This window comes from Ciconia boyciana, chromosome 15, assembly GCF_034638445.1.
Source record: "Ciconia boyciana chromosome 15, ASM3463844v1, whole genome shotgun sequence".
Lineage (NCBI taxonomy): Eukaryota > Metazoa > Chordata > Aves > Ciconiiformes > Ciconiidae > Ciconia > Ciconia boyciana.
This window is the reverse complement of record NC_132948.1, coordinates 5,310,702-5,335,484: the sequence shown is the minus strand read 5'-3', so window position 1 is coordinate 5,335,484 and position 24,783 is coordinate 5,310,702. Positions and strand designations below refer to the sequence as shown.

The 24,783-nt window shown below is 42.7% G+C and overlaps 1 protein-coding gene across 1 annotated transcript in view; it reads right to left on the bottom strand.

The window, feature by feature from the left end:
* BCR (BCR activator of RhoGEF and GTPase) overlaps nucleotides 1-24,783 on the bottom strand; it is a 98,206-nt gene extending 73,423 nt beyond the window's left edge. The window contains exon 1 of the mRNA XM_072880305.1: nucleotides 22,910-24,783. Coding sequence (XP_072736406.1) covers nucleotides 22,910-24,425 — 1,516 coding nt within the window. The 5' untranslated portion in view covers nucleotides 24,426-24,783. The remainder of the gene's footprint in view (nucleotides 1-22,909) is intronic.

The following is a 24,783-nucleotide window of genomic DNA, read 5'->3' as shown; positions in this document are numbered from 1 at the left end:
AAAATACATGTATTTCTAGGGTAGGTTTCTTATGAAAGGCTCAGAACTACCTTCGCTAATCCCTTTGAATGCGATGAGTATTTACAAGTGACAGAGTACCACTGAGGCAATGCACAGAACTTTTGAAAAGCAAACCAGACCCCAAAATCCTCCCCTTAAAAAATAAAAAACCTTGTTCCAGACACACACAACCACCTTGACAAAGGCACCTGTACTCTAAAAATCAATCTACAGTTCTTTCACAAACAGATCTGTGTAGCTAGCAGAGGAAATCCCATCTTGCTACATTGGGCAGAAAAGGGCTGAAGATCCAAAGGCTTCATAGTGTGTATGTGGCAGGAGGAACGCTTCCCGTTGCTCCTCACTGCAGCAGATAAAAATTCAGGAATTCCCCCAGTCCCCGAGGAAACAGCACCAGAGTGTTCACCCCCGCCCCAACTCCGTCCCCTCCCCAGCACCTGTAGCAGAGCATAAGTTGCTAAAGCACTGCTGAGCTGTCAGCTGTGCCCACGAAGCCAGCAGACAGACATCTTTTGTGCCTCTCTCAGTTGGCAGCTGCAGGGGAGAGGTGTGGGGGCTGGGAGGAGGGTGTTCTCCCCAGCACACCCAGGGGCGAGCATCGGCAAGCATGGAAAAAAGGACTCAAGAAAACGGGAGGCAACAGAACAAGCACACAGATGCCCACGTATTGATATCCTCTCCTTCCTTTCAGCTTGCAGTTATTTATTCTGAGGGCTAATTTTTAACGTTGAGGAAATTCCAAGTCCACCTAAGGCTGGAAAATTTAAAAAAGAAAAAGTGAAGCACAGTACAGCCTTACCTGCCTGCAGCTTTTCTGGGATAAGGAGAGGAGAAAAGCCTGTCTGACAGAGCATCTTAGTCAGCCACAGTAACCCACAGCTTTCATCAGCCAGCCTTTGGCAACATCCAGGTGACTAACGACTGGAACAAACCAAAAGTGCCATCGAGCGCTATGCGAGCACTGGCATGCTGCCGGAGGATCTCAGTCCTGCCCCACAGCCAGGCAGCCAGCATGCACATACCGCAATGGGGCATGCAACAGGCTCCCATACCACAGGCAACAGGTGGATCAGAACAAGTGGCAAGTTAAAAGGCCACAAAAGGGAGCAGCAGCTGAAGAGGTGAAAGCCCTCAGCAGACCCCAGCTGGAACCGAGTGCAGCAAGTTAGGAGCGTGGTGGCAGCACCAAGTGAATCTAAGCAGCAGGAAAAGCTACAGTTTTCCCCAGAGCCAAGTCCTCCAAGTTCAGTCCTTAAAACATAAGAGAAAATAGTAAGCAAAACTAGCATAGTAACTGTGGGAGGGACAATAGGAGAATCAATATAACATGCCTAGATAACATTTACAATGTGTGTTCCCTTTTTGAACTTTTTCTGCACCTCCCCCTGGTTCTCTGTGTTCCTCTAGCTAAACAATCACTGTCCCTCTAAAACTTAAGTAAGCAGTGAAATTCAAATGTTTCCACACACACCACACTCCTCTCAGGCACTGGCCCATCCTGCAATTTTCAAGCTAAGTATGGAGCTATACTCTACAGCACAACTCAGTTAATTAACACCAGCTCAGCTTTGACAGCACCTTCTGGTTTTTAATGCTGTCAGCTGGTCTACCAGCTGTTTTCTGCATGTACCCTTGCAAACTTAGGAGGCAGGCCAGGCAGCAGAAGTTTGAGCACTAAACTCTTAGATTAACAGGGGTTAGATGGGGCAAATACACAAGCAGCAGCATTCTGAGGAAGTCAAGAATGGAAGCAGAGCTGCATAGGGGCCAGACTGCAAGAGCCACCCAAATGGTATTTCTCAAACTTTTACAACATGTACAAACGTACAAGTAGTGGCTGAAATAGGCTGAAACGCCCTAAAAATATACACAGGTAAATTTCTCTAACACTGACTTAATTACAGTTAAACAAACACTTCTATAGATCCATACTCCACCAACAGAAGTTGTAAGAAAACAGGAAATAAACACACAAGTCATCCAATTTTTTCACCTACCCTTCTTGTATCACTTTATCAAGCCCAGATTCTGCAGCACCCAAGTCGCTGCCACATTCCATGCAACTACTGACCACCAAACTTCACCTAGCTGTTATGTGCACAGGCATGAGACCACTTCTTCCATTAACAGGGGCTCCAGTTTGGAACAAAAGGCTCAAGGTACTGATCCATATAACTTATTTTCTCCTTCTAGCTATTACAGAGGAGATATTATAGAGCTGCTGGAGCTCCCTTATCCATACAGATTTTTTTTAAAAAAAAAAAAGCGCCATGCCCAGCATGCTTCAGGAAAGGCATCCAAACCAAAGTTAACTGGAACAAGTGAACCCAGCCAGAGCTCTGCAGGGCTGGTGGCTGTTCCTAATGAAGGGAGCAGCCCTGGGGCGGAGTTCAGACACACCCACAGGCAGTTCTGGCATGGATTTGTCTCCCTTTGCGCCAAGTAAAGTTCAAACCAATTTACAAAGGAAATCATCATCTTCATCTTCCACAAGAAGATGACAGAAGTGCAAAGAGACAAAGCACATTCAGTCCCACCTTCTTCCACTGTACCATGCTATGCTAAAGGGAACCCATTCAATTCAGGCTTTCTTGTATTACAGCGCAACAGGACTCTGCAGGCAGAAGACAAATTGCTTTCACCGACCCCAGTAACATGATCAGCAGACCCGAGCTGAGGAAGGCTGGACTGGAAGGCTTTAGAAGAACCTTGTTTACCAGTTCTAGATAAGCAGGCTTCACTGCTCCAACAGTTATTCATCTTGTTTTGTGGTAACCTTGAGCCTTCAACCTTGCCAACCAGTAACGCCATGCCTCCTAAAATGCTCACCAGGCAGGGAGGCTTTTGTTGTGTCCACCGTAACCCTTTCTGTCTACTCCCCCGCCAACAGTAACTCTGCTGGCACGCAACAAAACTGTGAATCACCCATCCCCTTTTACGTAGTGGTGATCAATGAGCAGGGCCCAGCGGCAGCAAAGTGAGAAAAGAAGTCTGAGGCAAACCAGCTCCTGCTGAGCAGCCCCTCACTGCTCCAAACGGCGCTCTCCCTACGCAGATATAGCTAAGGCAGGCATCTCTCCTCCGCCCCTTCTGCTCTCAAATGACTGAGTGACAATACAGAAGCAAGGCTCGCTTCTCACAGCCAGAGAAAACTGAGGGCCTCTGCAGCCTATAAACAGTATGTGAATATAAATGACACCCAAAACTCACACTGTAGTCAAGGCAAGACAAGTGGTTCTAAACCTTCTTTTAAAAAGGAAACAAACCCAAAACAAACAACAAAAACAACACAGGACAGACCACAGCTCCCCTACTTTCAGGCCTTCCTCTCCCTACCAGGAGTTCAAGACCACCCCCCGGTAACCACAGAGAATACCAGCTCCTTCTCCTTGACAAGCCACCAGCTGCTCTGTGGGGCTGCTCCATGAAAGCAGGGGTTCCTTTATTTACAGTTTCTTCCCTCCCTCTCCCACCAGTTATTTTTGAGGGATTACGTTTCCTGTTTTCACTGCTCTGCCTCCATTTGTCATTCATCACAGCCATTAAAGTAGGAGGGAAGCACAGGGGAGCAGACCAACACAAAGCAAACCTTTACGGTTCAGCAAGTAAGGGATTAAATGTCACCCCCCCCCTCAACCTCACCCCTCTCTCGCACACCCTCCAAGATGTTATGTAAATATGGCTTATCCTCCAGCATATACCCAGATTCTGACAGCTTTGGCAGGTCAGACATTTCAGAATGGATCAGACAGGCAACCTATTCATCCTGGTTTGTGACAGCTACTCACCCTCCCTCTGGCTGGTCCATGCTGGACCACGAACAACTTGTTCCGGAAAACCCCTGCCTATATCTTGTAGCTAGAAGTGGTGCCACAGCAGTTTTTAGAGACAAAAGCAGAACAATATAACCCGGATACTCTTTCTTGTTATGCTGTTGATTTGCAGACATTGTCTCCCTACCACCTCAGTACTGGGTGCCTAATTTTCAGAAAAATGCTGTCAGAAAAAAAGGAGGGGGGAAAAAGTCCTGGCAACAATTTAGAAGGATGCAATCCAAAGAACTACTGCCCTCTCCTTAAGCCTTTGCTTATACATTCCTAGGCAGCAGTCTCACAAACCTTCTTGATTAAAGTTGTACTTAACTCAGATGCAGTACAGTTGCTACAACTATACTGCTACTCAGTACAGCGGCAGCTCTTCTGCAACTTATAGGAGAAGCACAGTGACCCCTGGGGACAATAAACACGTGGGGTATTGAAGGTTAAGGGTAACAGAACAACTGGCTTTGAGTAGGTAAAGGGCAGTTTTACTGTTTTAACACCCTTCCAGGTATCTCAAGCTATTTGCTCTCCCTTCATACATTCTTCTTTACTATAACCTGACTCCCATCAGTCACCTGAGACTCTCAAACACATGTGCTATCTATGAAGGATAAACAATAACCATTTTAGCAGAAGCGGAGCTAGAAGCATCCCCACCAAGTCCATTAGCCCCCTCCAAGAGTTCACAGGCTCCTATTCACATGATGCACAGCTTCCCCAAGGCTGCTGTTACAGCTCCAACCTTCCCCTCTCCTCCCTCCCAGTCACATTGCAGGGCTGCCCAAAGGTGGCAATGCATTGTGCCAGCAGCAGATGATGGCTAGGGGACGGAAGGAAAGGAAAGGCTAAAAAGCAAAATGTTGAGACAGGGACACAAAGACTCAGAAATAAAATGCATTTGTTTTTTGAAGACTGCTGAGAGTATGGCTCAATTATATGGCTAAGCTAGTCTAATGAGCAAGTGTGGGTTTGTGCAGCAGCAAATCATACACAGAAAGGATTCTTACCCAGGTATCAGAAAGCAGTTAGAGTTTAATTAGGCTCAGGACAGAGATCAACACCAAAGAGGAAACTAATCACATGTGAAACTGAACCATGGATGACATGCACAGACAGAAGACCAAGAGAGACTGGAACGGTAAAGGACACTGAGAAGGGAGAAAAACATCACAACTAAAAACACTGTCAACAAAGAGGGAAGTCGGCATCTGAGATGACCGCAGCCACTTCTGAGGACGACACATTTCTGCTCCCAGGTGCAGGGCAAAAGTAATCTTACTTTATGGGACTGAAAAAATGACCATATCTCAGTGGTGAAGAAAAAAGCAACTAAAATCATAGCAAAGGATCAGGAGATAGACTAGACTCAGTATCTGACAGCTCAGATTGCACAGCTGGGCAAAAGGGAGAATAACCCTGAAGATAAAAGCAACTCCCTCATGCAGAAATCAAGTTCTCCCTTCCTTTGCATTAGGAAGGGCAGGAATCCTACCAAGACTAGCTCAAAATAGGAGTCTAGTCCTCTCTAACAAACTGTGCAACTGTGGAAGTCTATCACACTGATGCCTGTGCATCAGAGTGCACTCTGATGGGAAAAGCCTATGATGAGTAATAGGTGGTGCATGCACAGGAGGGCTTAACACTGCACAGTTATTCACAAGAAAGTCAAGAGAGCCGTGTAGGTACTGTTCCACTCAGATGGTGCATTCCCAGAGGGCTGAGTGTTTATTTTTCCTTTGAACAGTACCACCTTATTTCTTGATACTAGTGTAAACAGACTCACCACAAAGACTGTTTTAGGGAGCTGCTGAATCAGAGCATTAGCAACTTAAGATTTTAATGTTCTCCTTAAGAGGTAGAACAAGCAGAGGGCTCAGTAAAGAAGCTTTGGACATAACAATAATAGAAAAAAAAACCAAAACCAAAAACAAACCAGGTACAAGGAGTATAAATAGACCACCGGATAATGAGAACCTGGGCAAAGCTGCTGCAAAGAAGATACTGAAAGTTTCTAGGCTTTGCTAGTATACCACAGTCACAATACAGTTGCATTCCTTTGCTGAGTAAGTACACCAGCTTCTCTCACTGATCTTACATGAGAATGTTAATGAGACCTACCTGGAAGGCTTTAAAATTTAGGGGGAGTACTGTTCTGGCAGGAACTTACTGGTTAGTAAGTCAATCTGAAACACAAGTGACCTTTACTGTAAATGCACCTTTCCAAGAAGTTAAAAAACAAGCACACACAAAAAAAACCCAAATACCAAACCCCACAAAAACAACAACAAAACACCACCAAACAAAACAAAACCACCCCAACATCAACCCACTCCCCCAAAAAAACCCAACATACAGATCTGCCCTTGGAGAAATGTAAATAAGAAAAGCCGGTTAGTCTGGAAGTCAATCCTGTAGCACAGGAAAACTGGATTTTTTTTTAATTCCTGCCTCCTTTATTGTTGCCAGCTGGAGGCTGGGTGGATTTCTTAAGCAAACTCAGGAGGGGAATAGATTGGACTTCCCTGAAATATTCTCCTGCCACATAATTTCTGTATTGCAAAGTATCATACTATTAACAACAGTTATGGGCAAAAGAAGTGCTGTTTGCACTGTAGTAAGTGAACAAAAGTAAAAACCCTGGATTCTGCTGTGCTAGGTGCTGTAGAAACACTTGGACAGAAAAACAAAGACAGAAGAGCTTCCTAGTAAGGAGTCTAGTAATGAGACAGAAACTACTTTATAGCTTCATTCATTTACATTCATCAGTAATTAAAAAATGGCTGTTTGGTTGGTTACATAAAAGAAGCTGTGGTCACCAGTATGGTTCTTTATCATACAAGTAACTGTGGAATAAACCAACAAAAAGGCAGCAATAATGGAAAGACAGGATGGTTATGTGGATTTAACTAGCTTTTCCCTTTAGGCCCTATCCACTGCAGGGCTCTAGCACAACTGGTGAAAACAACAAAGGTTAAACCGCACTCACCTAACCACCACAGACAGAGATGAGCCATGACAAAGTTTGTTTAGCATCGATGTTACCACCTCACTTCACAGATGAGATGTATGTAGTAGAGACTGACTTAGAGGTTAAGTTATAGAACTCAGAACAAAAGTTCAGGGTCGAGATCCCAGACCTATCATCTGTAGCTGATCTTGGACACTTTATTTGGAGTTATCAGAGCCTCAGTTTCCTTGGATGAACAGGATATTGATAGTTTAACTTATCCTTGTTTCTGAAACACCTGCAGTTCCCAAGAGCAGATAAGCCCATATCATTACAATAGTGCAAGAGAAGATTTGGAAAGAAAAATCCAGTTTTAATAGTGTGTATCCTTCCTCTTTTGTGCAGGAAATCTTAGACTGAGTTTTCTGCTCCCCACTCCCTAGACAGATATAGGATCCTTATATGCATTTTTTAAGCCAACCTCCAAAACAGTACTTTGTAATGTTAGAATGACAAGTTATCCTTTTAAAAGTAAATAACTGACCCCACTCACAAGTTTCACACAGACTTTAATATAATTAAGACTATTTCAGTATACTTAAAACAAAACCCAAGACTTTTTTTAAAGACAGGACACCCAACGTCTTAAACACTATTCCTTTCTACAGGCCTGATTCTCTGAAAAACATTCACCCACCCAATTTTTGCCTTATCAGGAACCTGCTACATTCCAAAGGGCTGTGCTCAAGGTTGTAACGTTCTTTTCCAGGCATTTTACTATTTCACTGCCAAATACGGCCTTTTGCAGGATGCACTTGTTTGCAAGAACTCAAAACCTGAGACATTACAACAGGGCTGCACAGTAGGCTGGTGGGAAGACGTAGAACTGCTGCTTACTTCAATCAAAGGGAAAAAGTGTGTCACTTTGTGTATTTTTAAAACCAAGAATTAATAATTGACATTGCCTTCACACAGTCCTTTGATCCCAAAACAAAACAAGCGAAAGGGATACATACAGTAGCACAGCTGCCCCTGGGGTGAGCCACTAGACAACTGCATACAGTGTAAGGTGGAGAAGAGAAGAACAGGCAGAAGAACAGGAGTTTACCCTTGTAACAGGGAAATAACTTCTTCTGAGTCCTTGCAGAGCAACTAGACTTTCTGAGTATTATCTGAGAGACCAAGTTGTAGACAGCATGATGGTAAACAGCTTAAGTGGTTTGCTACTCCTAGTTTTCCCCTATAAATAGCAACCCCTCCCCACTGCCTACAGCACTGCCTGACATCTCCCAGGCACACTTGGTATGCATACAGAGATGTGACAGATTTGACAGCAGCAGGTTTCATTTGGAACCATCTTCAAGGACATATTAAACGACACAGTTAAATCCACTTAAATACCCAATAGAGTATCAGAATAAACCTGTTAAAAGGATTATTCTACATACTAGTTGATTTCTACAACAGTTGTATTTGTTGCAAAAGCCCTTTAAATGAATACGAGATAAGGAAATCACCATGGGGCTGAGGCCTGGTAGAGCACGTAGACAAGATTCACGGGCCTAAGAGAAGAAACCAGCTATTTTAAAAAGAGGTTCGGCAGAAGAGAACCAGACCCATCTCTGTAGAGTTGTTCAGACTGCCTCAGACATTAATCCTATTTCAGGAATATAGGGAGTGCTCTGGGCACAATGAGTCAGCAGGGTGGGGCATTTTTTCCATGTTTGTGGACTGAACAGGAACAGAAAGAGCAAAAGAAGCTGGAAGCCAGAAATCTAACACCTGGCTGCTACACAGCCAGGAATTCAGCAGAGTTAAGTCAGAAGAGCTCACAAATCTATGCAGAGCCAGCACTCACAGGTAAAAATAGAAGTCTTATGGGGGAGTCAAGTAAACATCCTAAATAAAATTGAAAAGAGAAACTGTAAAGATGTTTTAATGCTGTAAGCTACCTATATTTTCTCCTGATGACCCTTGCCCCCTCCTTGTTCTAGACTGAGCTTTTTAAGCAAATCATGCTATTTGACACAAGTCTTAGTTGCACTATTAGGCCAGGACAATGACATTTTATATTTCAAAGCGAACAAGCGTAAGAAGGCCTACCAATAACCTCGAAAACTCCCCTTCTCCAAAAACACTCATCAAGGGAAAACATTCACATACTATGTAGTTGTAAGAAGTAATATTGCAGATGTCTCATTACACTAATTACAACATAAAAAATAATATGAAATCTTAGCCCATAAATACTCTCACATACACTCCTAGAAACTAAATGCAAGTTACTTAAGGTGATCCACGCTCATCTAAAAGCTGTGCTGACCTGACATCCATAAAGTCCTCCTTCCAGATGATTTATGACCTAAACAATCTTTTAGCAGAAGCTAGAGACTTTTTTTAGTCTTAGTAAAAAGGAATAACTGTATCTTCTTTTCCATTTTCTCCTGGCCATAAGTAGTCAATCTATTTGCTGATGTAATAATGAAAAACATGAAGTACTGAAAGATGTCATCTGGTCTGTATCGCAAACAATACCGACAGTAAATATATCTTTTCCCCCATTTCCAGTCCTAGCACTCTACTTAGATTTATTCTACAAAACAGACTCCATTTCAAACATCAGCAAGCCCTTAGGCTGCCCTTTCTCCCTCCCCCCCCCAACAGCAGAAACAAAGCATCTGCCTAGGGAAGAGGTACTCTGTTCAAAGGATACCCCAAACCTCTTCCTGAAATCCCAAAGCAGCTGGCTAATCAGAAGTGAAATTGCTAAAGTTAAACATGACTTCTCAGCATTAATGTTCCCATTGTTATTTGAATTAAAAACCCCAGAGTTCCACCAGACTGGGGTTTAAGCACACATTGTCTTTCGGGGCATTATACTCTCCCTCCAACAGCAACCAATCAGTTGCTGCTCCAACACAAACATTTGTGGGGAGGATGGATGGGATCCATGGTTAGAGGGGTTTTGTGTTTTGGTTTGGGGAGTTTTGTGATTTTTGTTTGGTTTTGGCTTGGAAAAAAAAAAACAAAAAACACCCACAGATAAATTCCCTGATCCAGTTCTCAGCGTGAACCTACAAATGAACAGTTGTTGGCACAACTGACAGGGCAGCATGCCACAGCATGAAGCATTATCACCAAAGACAATTTAAATCAAGATTTAGCCTCAAGGGGCATAATATGAAAATACTGGAAGACATATTTGTATGTCCTCAAGTATTTTCATATTATGTTGAAAGTACGTGTTGTAAGACAAGGCAGCCCTTGCTTCAAATTTTAAACAAACAACAACAAAAAAGTGGAAAACACAGATCAACACATAAGCAGAACCAATCACAGTCATAGGTAGGCAAATGCAACCCAGATTTTGAACTTAATTATTCAGAGGGAAACTGAATAAGTTAATAGGAGCACAGAATTAAGAAGAAAAAAAGAAGTAGTGGAAGAAAGTATAGGAATTGTAAAAATCAGTGAAAGGGTAAGCCTCCAGCAACAGAACTGAGTCGTCTTCATTCTGTTTTGTTTTTTCTTTTTTTTAACAGTATTTTCCTTTAAAAGTTATATATGGATATAAACTAATTTCTAAACACGTATATATAGAGGAAGTTAATCTATTTTCCAGCTAAAAGAAGTGTGGTCCAGGAGAAATGCACCAAACTGGATTCCAGGACACTAGGGCTCACCAAAATTCAGCTAGAAGCCTGAGCTTCAGCATCTCAAAAGACTGAGCTGCATACTTCCTTGTTAAAACACTTGGAAATTTATTTATGCAAATTACTATACAAGATAAAAGCTTGTTATAAACCCAAGGCTGTTTTTCTTTTAAAGTTCACTTTTAATTCTTTACATGTGTTTGAAAAAGCTTGCAAATGGCTTTTTTCCTTACAAAGAAAAAAACACAACCACAAAACAACCAACTATCAAATGCTATTAAACAAGCCTATTTGCAATGTGCATCAGCCCTACATGGCAAGGGCCCATTACTGGGAAAAACAGTTTTAGCATCAGAATGTTTTCTTAACCAGCTGTTGATCTAATTACAAGAAAAAGCTTGTTACAAAGTTTAGGTGGAACTTGATAAGGGTGCTTGTATCTTTGGATCAGTGCATATTTGCACATACATTGAAATCAGTCCGAAACACCTACATACAGAATAAAAGATTTAAGTTCAAAAATTCTTCCTCTTCAGATTTTTCTTGTGCACACATATATTCAGAACGCATTTACATAACAGATAATCAAGTCTCCTTCCTTGCTTTAAGTGGAGATACCGAGATTTCATACAAGTACTGAAATGGAGGACAGGCACTAACTGTGGAAAGATGCGTAACCTTTTATCTGCAGTATGCATTTCATTATATTTACATATCAAGCACAAAACAAAGCAGAGCTTAGATCACGTTAGTATGTATTTTAGTTTGACCAGACAGTGAGATCACAACAAATTATGTATAGGTCAGTGCTCAAGCCTGAATAAATTTGGGGTAGTCAAGGTCAGGGCTAGGGCATGTTTGCTGAACACAAACATGACAGGTCAGTCGCATTCAAACCGCTAAGATCACACCACGGTGTAACAGAACTTAAGTTTGTTGCAGACGATCACCCAGCTGAAAGGAAGGCATCTTCTTCTGTTGTCTCAGATACTCTAAAAACATAAAAATTGACATATTTTTCTCTCCATGCATACTAAAAAAAACCTACCTAACCAAAACTCATTTTGACAGAGTCCTACCTCAGAGGACTGGGCAAACTGAAAAAAGCATATCTGATGTTGTAATGTAAACACCATTTTATCACTTTCTCTTGCCGTTCTGCCTCTTAAGATAGCAGAGGCAGAGTGGCACTAAAAGACTTATTAAATTAAAAATGCTTTCCAAACTGCCTTAGTGTTTCCATAACACCCATCCAGGAGGCGTGGCAGATGCATATGGATAGCTAACACAGTTCTCCAAAAGGTAAGAGAAACTTTAAAACAGAATTAGGTTTTTGAACTGCCTGCCCAGTATAGCTCACAGACAGCTCTCAACCACAACTGCAGTATTGCTACTGAAACGGGACAGCATAAGCTGCACGCATGTAAGTTTTAAAACATTTATAACCTAGGCCTGTGAAAAACCTATCAGCTCTTCTGAAGTCAGAGATCAAGCCCACACTTCAAAATCAAGATATCTTGAGAAATTGTGGTTCAGGTAGTTATATAGAAACATACAGCTAGTGCTGCAGAGCTTCAGCCACAGCAAAACAGTCACTGGAAATCACCTGACCACCAGAAAGTCCTGGATCAAGTCTTTCCTGAGATACTGTTACAGCTCTCAAGAGTAGCCATTGGTGTGTCCAACTGTTAAATAAAACAAAAACAATAAGCCAAGGAGAAAAAAAAATTCATTAAGTGCTTTCATTCCTTCCTTGCTGGTTATTCCAAGCTCTACCTCTTTTCCATTAGGGTAATATTTTTTCCTGATGGGAACCCTGACCCTTTTAGCAATACAGCAAAACTCTGGTAATGGCAAGTTGACTTCAGCAATGTGACTGCATGGTACGAATATGAATTCTTACCACCTTACCAGGTGGATTTTACTGGAGGTGTCCTTCAGTGCCCCACTCCCCTGGATGTACTCAAGGGGCTCCCTTTGAAGCTGAGTTTGGTGCACCAATACGTGACTGCCCTCCACAGCACAGCTATAGGCACCTGCTTCTTCTAGGCACAGCCAGTTCTTTATTTACCTTAGGGAGTGCTAGATTTTCTCCTCTGCTGGAGTCAGCATTATCTCACCCATTTACCTCCCTGATGGAACTTTTCAGTACAACACAGAATTTTTCAGTGGTGAGAGACACTGAACACAAACAGGAGTGTAAAGATAAAATCAATGTCAAATTGCAGACATTGTCATGGAGCTCTCAAGCTAACAGTGGGAGGTACTAAAATAAATATCGTGGTACTATCAACTATCTACAAAAACTCTGCTGAGATGAGATTGGTTGAGATGTACCCCTCACCCTGAGGTGGAGGCTGCACTAGGACCTTCTGTCTCCTACATCCTCCTGGGATACGTGTCCCCCCACCATAATACTGTCTCCTCCCAAGACTTACAGATGCTACAGCTCTGTTCCAGGGTGCTGCCCACTCCTACCCCAGCAAGATGGACAAGTGCTACTAGTGGAAGAGAAGCAAGATCATCTTCTCTTCCCTAATACTGAAGAAGAGAGGGATCAGCATTAACCTGAAGTTTCTGGTACGGTTTCATGGTAACCAGTACTCCAGTAGCTCCAAATCTTTAGTTTTACTTTTGACCATCAGTTTACTAATATAAAGTTATTTCACTCAGTGCATACAGGAGTTGCAAAATCAATTTGGATTAGAAAGGGTAAAAGTGATGTATAAATCCTATGTATATATTTCTATACAAAGCAGTGTGGTTTCTCAACAGCTGCAAAGGGAAAGGCTTACGGGTTTGTGTAACTGCTCAGCTGTGCTTAGGAGGACCTTCAAGAAAAAAAAATTGAGGAAATCAAATTGAGGAAGTGCCTCTCCAAAGACTAAATGGCTGCAGTGACAGGTCTGCATTCTCTGGGCCATGTGTTCAAACATCACTTAGGAACACAAGAAAGTGGAAAATAATTTTCTTCAATATCTCTGATCTAAATTCATAAGATATGAGAGCTCCTGCACTCACGTGAAGCAGAACCCAGCCCTCATCTGAATGACAAGAGCATCAGACCATGTAAACAATCTCAAAATTGCAATCAGCCTCTCATTACTGCCATTCAGTAGAGATCAATTCAAGAAGGCAGCCAGGCCTGTAGCTCAATACTCCACCTGAAATACCAAAGGAAAAATGGAATTTTCTTGATCCCTATCATCAGAAAAGAGCATGGGGACCAGTCAGGTCTGCCAAAGGCCCTTGTGCTGGGAAAAACTGAACTGTTGCGTAAGTGTAAGACAGCAAGTGGTTCCCAGGCTCCCTGTTGAGGGGAGCACACGCTGGCTCTTCTGAAGATACTTGAGGACTAAACACATAGTCCCCTCTCTCCCACACCAGACCCCTCCATCTGATCAGATACATGCTCATCATGAAGTTCTGTTAGCAACATCTGCCTTTTGGTCTCATTACATTCACAGGTCTCCTAGGAAAGAGAGCAACAGCAGACCATGGAGCACCCAAACTAGTTACATGATTCGCAGCGTAACTTCATTCCTATGGGTAAGTTCCTTAGGAAAGATGCTAGTGGAGAAAAGGCTGAACAAAAGGTTCACTCAAACAATTATTCAGGTGATTGTTAGCCCCAGCGTATTGCTTGTGTTAAATGTACTAGTCTTCTGTCATAGTTAGAAGCAGCTCTTGAAGACCTTTGAGGAGCATGCTTATGTGAGCTGAGAGATACTTGTTCCAGCAAGTTAGGAAGTCAAGAGCACCTTTGAGACAATACTCTGGACTTGGCTAAAGCATTCTCTTCCTGATATCCACCTACCCCATATCAGAAGCTCTGGATGATCAATATTAGACTAGAGAAGTGGTGTATGTCCCAAGGCTGAACAACGTATTTTCATCGAGACAACAGCTTGTCAGGTTTTTTTCCTCTTTGCAATTCAGATTTCACTCATCAGCTTTTTATTAAAGAAAAACAAGAAAAGTAAACCAAGGAACAGACTGTAAGTTGTGCTGTTCTTCACTGCAGTCACTGACATGGTGCAGGCTGCCTACCACCTATACAAGGCACCTTTAATCACAACTAAGCACTGGGCTTGGTATCCACCACAATCAGGCTTAGACAGGAGAACTGCAATAGAAGTTTACAACAGGATGTTCTCTGCTGGCTAATCCACAAATTCAAGTAAGTAATTAGTACAATTAGCAAAGACAAATATATTCATACAAATACCACTATTTCCTCAGAGGCAATGACAGAACATTGCCAGATTGAGGCATGACTATGTTTTCTTAGAGTGATGACAGTGATTTCATCCCTATCAGATTTGAGAGGTCCAATGACCACCTCAGGAGAATGTAAAGCAAAAGTATACAAGGCATCCAGGGAAGGGAAGGGAAGAGAACTCCCACACTCAAACATTCAACCTAGAAGGATTCAGATAAAGGGGACAGTCTGCAGAAGAGGTGAAGGGCAAGGATGAGGGGAACACAGAAGTCTTCCAACAGTGATCAACTCACTTTCTCAGCATATTCTTTTCTGAAATTTCATGTGGTAATGTCAGTGCTGACCATTATAAAAAAAATTCGGGAACAGAACTAGGTTAGCAGGAAGCAAAAATGAGGATTGCTATGAACTAAGGCAGTTGGATGCTAACAGTCACAGAAACATGCTTTTCTGTGCCTTGGCCCATACTAAGCACCATAATCTAATCTCTTTGGGAGGCTGACAGGCCATTAGTATCTGCCTGGGCAAAATCATACTGTGCTATGTAATTGTGGACTGCAGCAGATACAGTTCTCTGTGTTTGTATGTTACACCTCCCTAGTGACAACAGACCAATCACATTTACTTTTTAGCAGCTCAGACACGTTTGAAGCCTGATGCTCCAGGGAATGAGGTATTTTTCTTCAGAACAGATTATTCTCGGAAGCTGCTGGCCCATTTTAAAAGAACACACAGATGTGACTGTAGGTAACTGAGGGTTTTGTGTCTTTTTTTTTAACTATCCTAACAACTAGAGCCTGCTTCAGCCTCACCCATATTGCAGGTTCAAAATGGGCACTCCTTACCTAGCTTTGCAGCCAAGGGAGTATATAATTTCTGATAACATAATAGCTGCCACATATCCCATCAGAGAAGTAGCTGCATTTCAGTGTTGAGCGTAGAATATTCTAAAGTCGTTAAGAAGTAAACAGACATAGTGAGCCAAGGCTGCACAGTGCACTTCTCCACACATTAAGGACAGGTCACAAACACAGAGGAGCTGCCAAGTCCAAACACACAAGTTGCTCACTATTAAGTCACTACTGCAAAAGCTGGCTTCTTAAATTTCAGATAGTACTGTGTGATCCACAGCAGCCTGCTACAGTTGTTACTATCCTGTTGTCACAGACCAATCTATAAGTAATTTGGGGCTTTTGGATACTTCAGAGTGAGACCTAACCTGTGCAGAAGCTCCAAAAGACGATGGGTTTTTTAATATATATTATTTTTAAAAGAAGGAAGGTTGTGGTGAATTTATTCTCCCTAGAAAAGAATTCCTCCCTCCACAAAATACAACAAAAAAACCCAACCCCAGAAGCAACAAGGACTGGTGAAATGACTGCAAATAACAAAATAACAGAAGATAACAACTAGGCAAACAGCCTGCAATACCAACAGGCACAATTCAGTAGTATAAACCAACTGACTGAACTTTACTAATTCACTCTTCCTACAGGGCAATCACTGTAGATTCTCACACACATACCCCTCGTGTATTCATGTAGCCATGAGCAACTAACTCAGCTCCAGCTGCCATGGGCAGAGCTTTCTCTGAAACAGAGATTCCAATTACATTTGCAATAATCTGATTACTACATCAGCCGTAACCTGGTTAAGAAAGGGTCTGTGACATACCATTTTGGCAGCTGGGAAGAAGACAAAAGGGAGACATGCTTTTGTTATTTTAGTAACAGGAAGATTTGCAAACTGCAACCAGATTTTGTGACAGAAATACACCACGCTGGTCCTACACAGGACAGTTTTACTGTTTAAAACACATACAGTACAACTCAAAACAAGTTTAGAGAAGTTATGGATTTGTAAAACTGCCTCAGCAATAAGACAGACCAACATTCAAGGATTTACTTACAGTTCATGGTTACTTTGACATCACATGTAATTTAAAGATATGATCAGGAAAGCAATCCACTTTGTTATCAGTGAGCTGGCCAAAACCTGCTTTGTAACTTAAGACATTCAAATTGTTGTTTTGGAAGTACTTCATTCACATGCAGTTCACCCACACTAATCCATGCCAGTATTTCTGTTGTCACTTGCAGTCTACCCCTCTATCTGCACAGCAAAGTTGCCATTCAACCTGTACCAGAACACCATTTCTTTTCCTACACGTGCCAGTAAGATTACTAAAGTCAATGATATTTCACCAGGAAAAGAACAGGATCAGGTCCTTATTATTCTTTCCATGCTTATCTGACTGGGCAGAACAAATCAAAGAGGAGACAGTCAAAGAAAACCCACTAGTCTTGGTTTCTCTGGGGGAAAGGAAGCTTCAGATAAGCTGTGCCTCCAATCAACAGTCTGATTTTCATGAACAGCAATATGCTTCCCTATGGTAATTGAAATGGAGCAATTCTCCTCAAACAGCTTGCCAAGTCTCACCTCATTAACCTTTATGGACTGACCTCCAAAATTCCTTGAAGCTGAAATACAGGTCCTCCTTGCCTCTGCACAGTAACTGTTTATCCCTAAGAGGTTGGGGAGAGAGGGAGGGCATTAGAGAGAGAACTGCTAAATGTGCTAGAACTGGAAGACAGAGACAGGTTTCCACACTATTACTGGGACCCAAACCTTCACAGGCTTCTGTCTCCTTTGCTGGCCCATCTTTCAGATAGCTTGCAAAGTCAAACGGATTACAAATCACCCTCCCCTCCTCCAACACTTCTTTTAAGAGTCAGTATCATTAGCTATAGTGCACTGCCCAGTATTCAAATAAGCATTTCCTAACCCACACTTGAAGGTTTAAAAAATTTTCTAATTAAACCTTATTTTTCCCCCTCCCAAGTCTGTTACTCAGGATGCCTACTCCCCATTCCACCCAACTCATTTTACTATCTCTGCTCACACCTCAGTGAAACTTTCTGGTGGCAGTGAAAAGCAAGCTGTCAAAGGAGGAGTGACTGAACACAGTACTTAGCATTTTATCCAAATATCCAAACCAGAGATATTAGACAAATGGAAGCACTTAGGAGAGGTGGCAGAGCAATTAATTCCACAAATTAGTAGACTCCTAGCTTTCTTTGTCTGAACGTTAGCTTCAGAGAACATAACTGCAAGAATCAAAAGTAAAGTGTTCCAGTTTTGCACCTCTGGAAGCCAATACATAGGGTCACATATACTTATACTAAACAGTGAAAATCTTCAAGGTTAAAACCACACACTTGTGCAACTGCTTTGCTAGAGATGACAAAACACAGGAGACCAAAGCACCTCATTCCGCAATGTATTTCACTGCTTTGAAGTCCATTCACCTACACGCACAAGTACATCACTTCATAAGCCATGGTCAGTGCTTATACCAATCTTAAGACAGACCCACCTTCTCCCTATGTTTGCCTATTCCTCCATACAGCAATTAGTTTCACTCCACCTGCCCAGTCCCTTCATTAGTTCCAAACCCTAACCAATTCTACCATGCTCATCCCCATCCTCAGCTCTTTGCTCCCTTGCTCACCTTTGGTTCTGCGAAAATGAGCTTCACACAGACAGATCAGGTGACATCAGCACTCTCAGGGCTTCCCAGCATCAGGCAACTACTATCTGGGTTGGTTTACACTCTCATTTCAAATACAGGTACTTTGTGATTGCAGAAGAACCTGAACATTGGGGTGGGAGAAACTCCATGATCTAGGGTGAACCTAAGAAAAGCAAAAATAAAATCTATCTGCATGCCATTACTTATGGTAGGCCTGAGGTAAAGGTTAGCAACTGTTTGTGGAAGAAGGAACAAAACAAACAGGACTGCAGAGACCACTATAATCACTGGGGACATAAAGCCAAAGCTCCATAGATCCCACTAAATTCAACTGGAGGGAAAAGAGAAATTTGGCAGAGAAAGAGAGGGAGCTCTTCACTCCCCCAGAGTAAGAGGAGGGGAGCAGTAGCACAAGCAGCTTGATAATCTCAAAAGCCACTAAATCACTGGAAAGCAGGGCAGGCATTTAAACAGCATCTTGTCATTAGTGCTCCTAGGAAGTCCACTGATCGTCACAGCAAAGGATTAAAACATGTTTAAAAAGCAATAGTAAAATGAACTAAACAAGTGTCAGAGAAAATTTAAACCTCATTCCTGACCCAATGTAAGTCCCAGACTGACAGCAGGACTTGTGGCCAGCAGCCCTTGAAATTAACAAGCGAGCTGCACATTATGAAAGTTCCTACATTTCAGATCCTCAGAAGGAAGAATCACTACACAGTGGACTGAAGTCTGCCTCAGTTACTCAAAGGAAAGTTGTGTTTCTAAACAGCAGCAACAGCACTGGCACGTTCCCTCATGAGTCGTCTTTGTACTGCTAAAACATTGCAAAGCACTTTTCAAACTAAGTCTTGTAAAATCCACAGAATACAATAGTGGGTGGAAGAAGTGCAGCATTAAGAAACTTGTCCAAGATCTCAGAACATGCAAGTAACTCAGGAACAGACCCTTGCAGAAACTGGTACAGAACAATGTCCTTCCATGACAACATATCGCATGCTTTCTTGGGGCTTTAAAATTAAGTAGTGTCAAGGATTACCTCAAAAGCAGGAAATTCAGATGCTTGCCTATCTGGTCAGGCATTTAAGGCATACAAAAACTGAAGAATCTACAGCTCTAAGTAAGTATGCGCTATAAAATGGCATTCTGCTCAGCTGAGATAACAGGAATTTTGAGTCTTGCAGTTCACATGCATAGATAAATTCCAGCACTCTTTCCTGTGTCTACATCAAACTCACTAAAAATATAGAGAACGCTCCATGCTCTTCAGAAAGGGACATTCGGTACTCCCACACTTAGTAGAGGCTAAAATAAGTAAAACTTTACTCCCAATGGAATTAAATTACACATTTCCCCAAACTGACCTTATACTGAGCACTATGGCTATTGGTAGCTTTCTATAGAGAGAGCCTGGCAGAACTCTCTGGAGAGGACTATCAAGTCCTCTCAAGTGAACAGAAGTCACTACTGGGGCACCTTTAAGGAAGCAGCTTTACAGGTAAATATTATCTATGTGGACTCCAGATAGAGTTTCCATGGTGTTATGCAGATAGATAAAATCATTTCACACACAGAGCTATGAGAGAGCATGCACTGATTTTACGAAGCAAGCTATAAAGCCAAGCAACAACTCCAGTGTGCTCCTCAATTAACAAACTGTTGCTAGGTAAAAAACTGACCCAACTGAGGCCATTGCAAGGCCTCATCACTGCATAACAGCACTCTGCAACTCTCCCCTCAATTATAAGCAGAAACGCACAACGGGTGGCTTCTCTTGTGTCTGTCTGCAACTAGTGTTTAACAGTAGACAGAATTTTAAAAATCTTGTTCTTCCTCCACAATCATAGTAAAAATATTCAAGCTTATTGCAGAGTTAAGATGTGATTTTTTTTTATTCCCACTATAGGAAATTAGTGATACATAATTCATCCTAACATAAATATCTTTGCCCAGGCTCCATTAAGTACATTTAATAGAAAGTACAGTTATTACCAAATCTCAACCCTGAAGCTCTCATTCTGCTCCCTGGATAAAACTGAAAGCCTACTACCTTTGTCTGATTTAAGGTTTTTGATAACCCATCTCCAAGAGCCCAGATTCAAATTTTGGCTTGGATCCCATTCACTTGAGAGTTAGGTGACCTCCTTCTGGTCCTTTTTTGTAATACAAAAGTAGGAAATTATCACTTGACTGTGAACTCAAGAAAGAATTTGGACAAAACAGCACATGTCCGCTGGCCAAGCTCAAGATACACTGGGACAGCAGATCCAAACGGAAAGTTCACATCGCACCTGTCCACACCACATTCAGTATTATTATAGCCAGAGTCATGAAAAGCAAAGCCAGCAAGCATACAAAAATCTGAATGCACAAAGAAGCCAAATACTATTGAACAAATCCCACTTGATGCTAATTAACATGAAGGCTGGCCAGAACCTGCTGTGATTCAAACTTGCACTCTCTGTTCAAGCAAAACTTCAGGGAAGCCTGGCAGAACCAGTGACTGAACCACAGGTGCAGGAAAAGCTGGCTGGATCTGTGAACTGTTTTCATATCACATGGTGATGGAGAACAGTCCACATCAATGATAGTTGGGAATAGTAGCCAGCCAACTAATCACACAGTAATCTCTCATGCCTTTTGTTTGTTTTATGAAAAAAAGGTTCGGCCAACTGGTTTCAGATCAAAACTCTTCCTAATCAGGAAAGAAAGAAAATTTATATAAAATGATGCTCAGTAGGAATTAATCAGAAACACAGTCCTCCTGAAGGCAAAAGCCCTTCTGGCTAAGTAAAAAGTTGCCACTAGCTAATGTGCAAGACAGTAATGATTAGCCATCTGGTGAAGGTTCCTGCTAAGCTTGCCATGTTACCCCCTATGCTGAGGAAAGCAGAAGGTGGATCAGTTACATTCTGTCCTTGCATGCAATTGTGTGGTCATCCTTAGGAACCAGACACAAAGCTTTCCAGTGCAACCAGGAACTGTGACTGTTCCGACTTTTCAGCAGCCCTTTTTTTGTTTGGATGGTTTTTTAATTGCTGCATCCCAGCTACATTATTTAAAATAAAAATTATCTATTGCCTTTCTGAAAGCTGAATTTATCCTCAAGCTCTATCAACCTTTGTTATTTTTGCCTCTTTGTTTCCTTCTGCAAAAACTGCAACTGCCAGGAGGATTCCCAGTCATCTAAAGAGCATCAGTAAACAGGAGCAGAGACAGATGGCTGCAGCTCAGTTTAAACCCGCACAAGATCCAGCCTCTCCCCTGCATTGCAAGTACTACCCATAAGATACAAACATATGCATATAACTGAACAAGAATGCAGTAGTCCCAGGTAGAAAACAAGTATGTATATACAATCTGATAAGGAAGAAGTCACTGTGAGGACAGGGTGCTGAGGTTTCATGTGCAGTGAACATCCATTACAACCGTATAGCCTTCCAATAATACAACGGGATGTAAGGATGGCGGGGGGGGAGGGAAGAGTTCTCCCTCCATTGTTGCTCCCAAAAGTATTGCTGGCAATAAACAATCAGCAGGGAAAGTAAAACTCCTTCCAGCAAAGTTACTCTTCTGAGAACTAATACACCAAACGCACACAACCTGAGAAAGTGACATCATCTCTGATAGGCCTCTCAATTCACCTGCTAGTTCAGGAATTCACTCACATTGACAAATAACGTTAACCCCTTATCAAAATGACAGATTCAAAGAGACAAAGAAAACCCACAAGATAACTCACAGATTTAGAATGACAGAAGTCTATCAAAACAATCGTACTGTGTTTTTGATTCATTTCTGGATTTGATTGTTTTTCATTTACTGCATAGAAGGCTACTGGTGTTAGCACAAGATACTATTTATATTACGTGCCTTGCTAAATAGATTCAGATGTCCACATACATTTAATAAATCTGAATCACTATAGTTCACTGTTTGCCTCTTCCACCAACTATAAATCCACTGCGATTCCACAGACACACCTGCATGCCCAAATGGCTTACATAAGAATGGGTTCAAACAGTGCCCATACTCCCCCAAACAAAAATTTTTACTCTGCTGAAATTAAATTAACAGCTTTCCCTCAGGGCTTCCTGATATTCCAAGTTCTTCCTTCACTCAGTGATAGCAGAAAGCTTCAAGAACAGGGTTGCACAATCATCACCTCCAATCAGCTCTAATTGAAGGATGACACGAGACAGAACGAGAAACTAGCACTCCAATTAATACAGACAGGAAAAAATAAGATTATGGGAGCAGCATCATTATTGGTAAAGCTCCAGCAGAACCCTCAGGTTATAGCATGTTGGCACACTACCACCTCCGAGGTAGAGTTCAACTACTCCTCAGTGCAAGAATACAAGGGAGGGAACGATCTGGTGGTGAATACTGAACACTTCTGGCCCCTTTTTAGCTCAACTGTTCACACTGAAACTTTAAGAACTGATTAACTCTGTCGATCCTCTCAAGACAAGCCTGAATCAACCCTTCTGGGAATCAAATCTGTATTCCTAAAATGCAGTCTGACATATACCTCTGCAGGACCTTCCTAAAACAGGACAACTACAAAATAACTACATACTTCTCACATGAAACAGTTGCCCCCTTAGAGCGATTCACCCAGGGTCACGGAGAAAACCTCTCTCATTCATTTCCATGATACTATTTCCTGCTCCATACATTTAAAAGACTAAACAAAAAGCTGGTACGCACCTGTATCCCCATGGAAGCAGCTGTCCTGGTGACATCTCCCAGAAGGCAAATCTCCGTCACTTGGCCAGATCTGTCCTGTTTTTCGTACACCCACAATAGTAGCCTCAGACACAATGACCTGCTGCTGCCTGTGCCGTTTTTGAGACTGAGGGGTTGGTGGACTGCTACTGTCAAAGGACTGCTGAGAGTTCTGGGAAGGAGAACGGCTTTTATCCCGATACATGCGGTAAGTGGTGGGGCTGGGGGAGACATGGCTGGACTGTCCTGAGGAGAAGTCTTCCTCACTGGAGGTAAGGTTCTCATTAGAGCTACAATCAGGAGTATACCCTCCTCCAATATCTTCAAAACTTCTGGGGGAGTAAGATCTCCTGGGCCAAGTGAGATGTTTTTCCTGGTCAGTTGTGCCCTGATTTCGCAGAATAGGTCCTTTCCCTTCTCCTTCCCCCATCATTCCACCAACATAGATACTTTGATAGGGTTGAAAGTCCATGGGCTGCCAAGGTGAGCGGTTGCTGCCATTGGCATTAATCAGGTTATCTTTGAGAAACCTGGGGTTCAGTTCAGCATCCTCATATTCTCCATCATAGCCAAAGCTGCTCTCCGAGGACCTTCCCCTGTAAGCAGGCCTCTGGAACTCGCTGAAACTGGGTACCATGTTAGAAGGGAGGGAGTGCAAAGACTTTTTGCGTTCCATTTGCATGGCTTGGCTACCAAGGGAGCTTATTTTATCGGAAACGTCTTTATCGTTGACCTTTACTAGACCCTTCTCATGATGATACTCCATGTTCACATAAAAGGGCTTTTCAACAACATCCTTGTTATCTCCAGAAGAATGTGAATTAACCTTTTTAATCCTCTCAAAATTGGACCTTAGGGCTGCCACACTGGTGCTGTTCCCTCTCTCCTTAGAAATAGGTTCAAATGATCCCTCCTTCTCAGCAGATCCCACTAGCCTGCGAGTGGAAGCCGATCTGTGTTTTGAAGGAGAGCCATCTGTATCACAGCGATTCTCCATATCTTCTACAACTCTCTTCAGCTTCTCTTCACCATAGTACTTACACCTGTCCTGCTCTCCCTCTCCATGATGGGGGCTGTCCAAAGGCAACAGGTCTGACCCATCACTCTGGGTAGACAGCTTCCGCAGAGAGTGTATCCTGGGTTTGAACTTTTCCTCCCCGTGGTGTGACTTGCTTTTTTCATATTCGTCTTGGTCAGCAGACTGGTGATGATGCGGGTCTTGGATCTGCTGCTCTGCACCCCCTTCAGGCAACTGAGAAACACGTTTAAAACCCCACCTCTGTCTATCATAGCTTTTTTTCTCCTTTGCCAGAAGAGTCTGCAGGTAAATCATGCGGAACCTCTCCTTGTTGACCTCCATCTCCAGTCTCCGGATAGATGCTTTGCACATCTCCAGCTCCTGCTCGATGTCTCCCACAGATTTCAGCTCCATTTTAGGAGGCTCAGAGTCTGCAAATTGTGCTTTCCAAGCCTCCACAAACCCCACAGGGTCCACCATTTTGCATACAGGAGTAAGTGGAGAATACGGGAAGGAGGCTGGAGAGAGATAGGTGGAGAGAATAAACCAACCGGATCTCACATGTAGAAGCAGAAACAGCTCCGCAGGGTCAACTCAATGCGTCTCTTTCACGGTCCATGCAGGGCAACTGGGAGGCAAACGGCAATCCCCGGAGCACTCTCTCCTCCCCGTCTCCTTCGGCTGTTGCCGGCTCCAGCCCGCCGTACGCTCGCTACTCTCTCCCCGGCATGACTGATCTTTTGCTAGCGAGCAACAACGCTCCCACCCCGGCGATCCCAGAGCACTTCAAAGTGGGTGGACAAAGGAGCAGGCTCGGGGCGGGGGAGGGAAGGTAAAT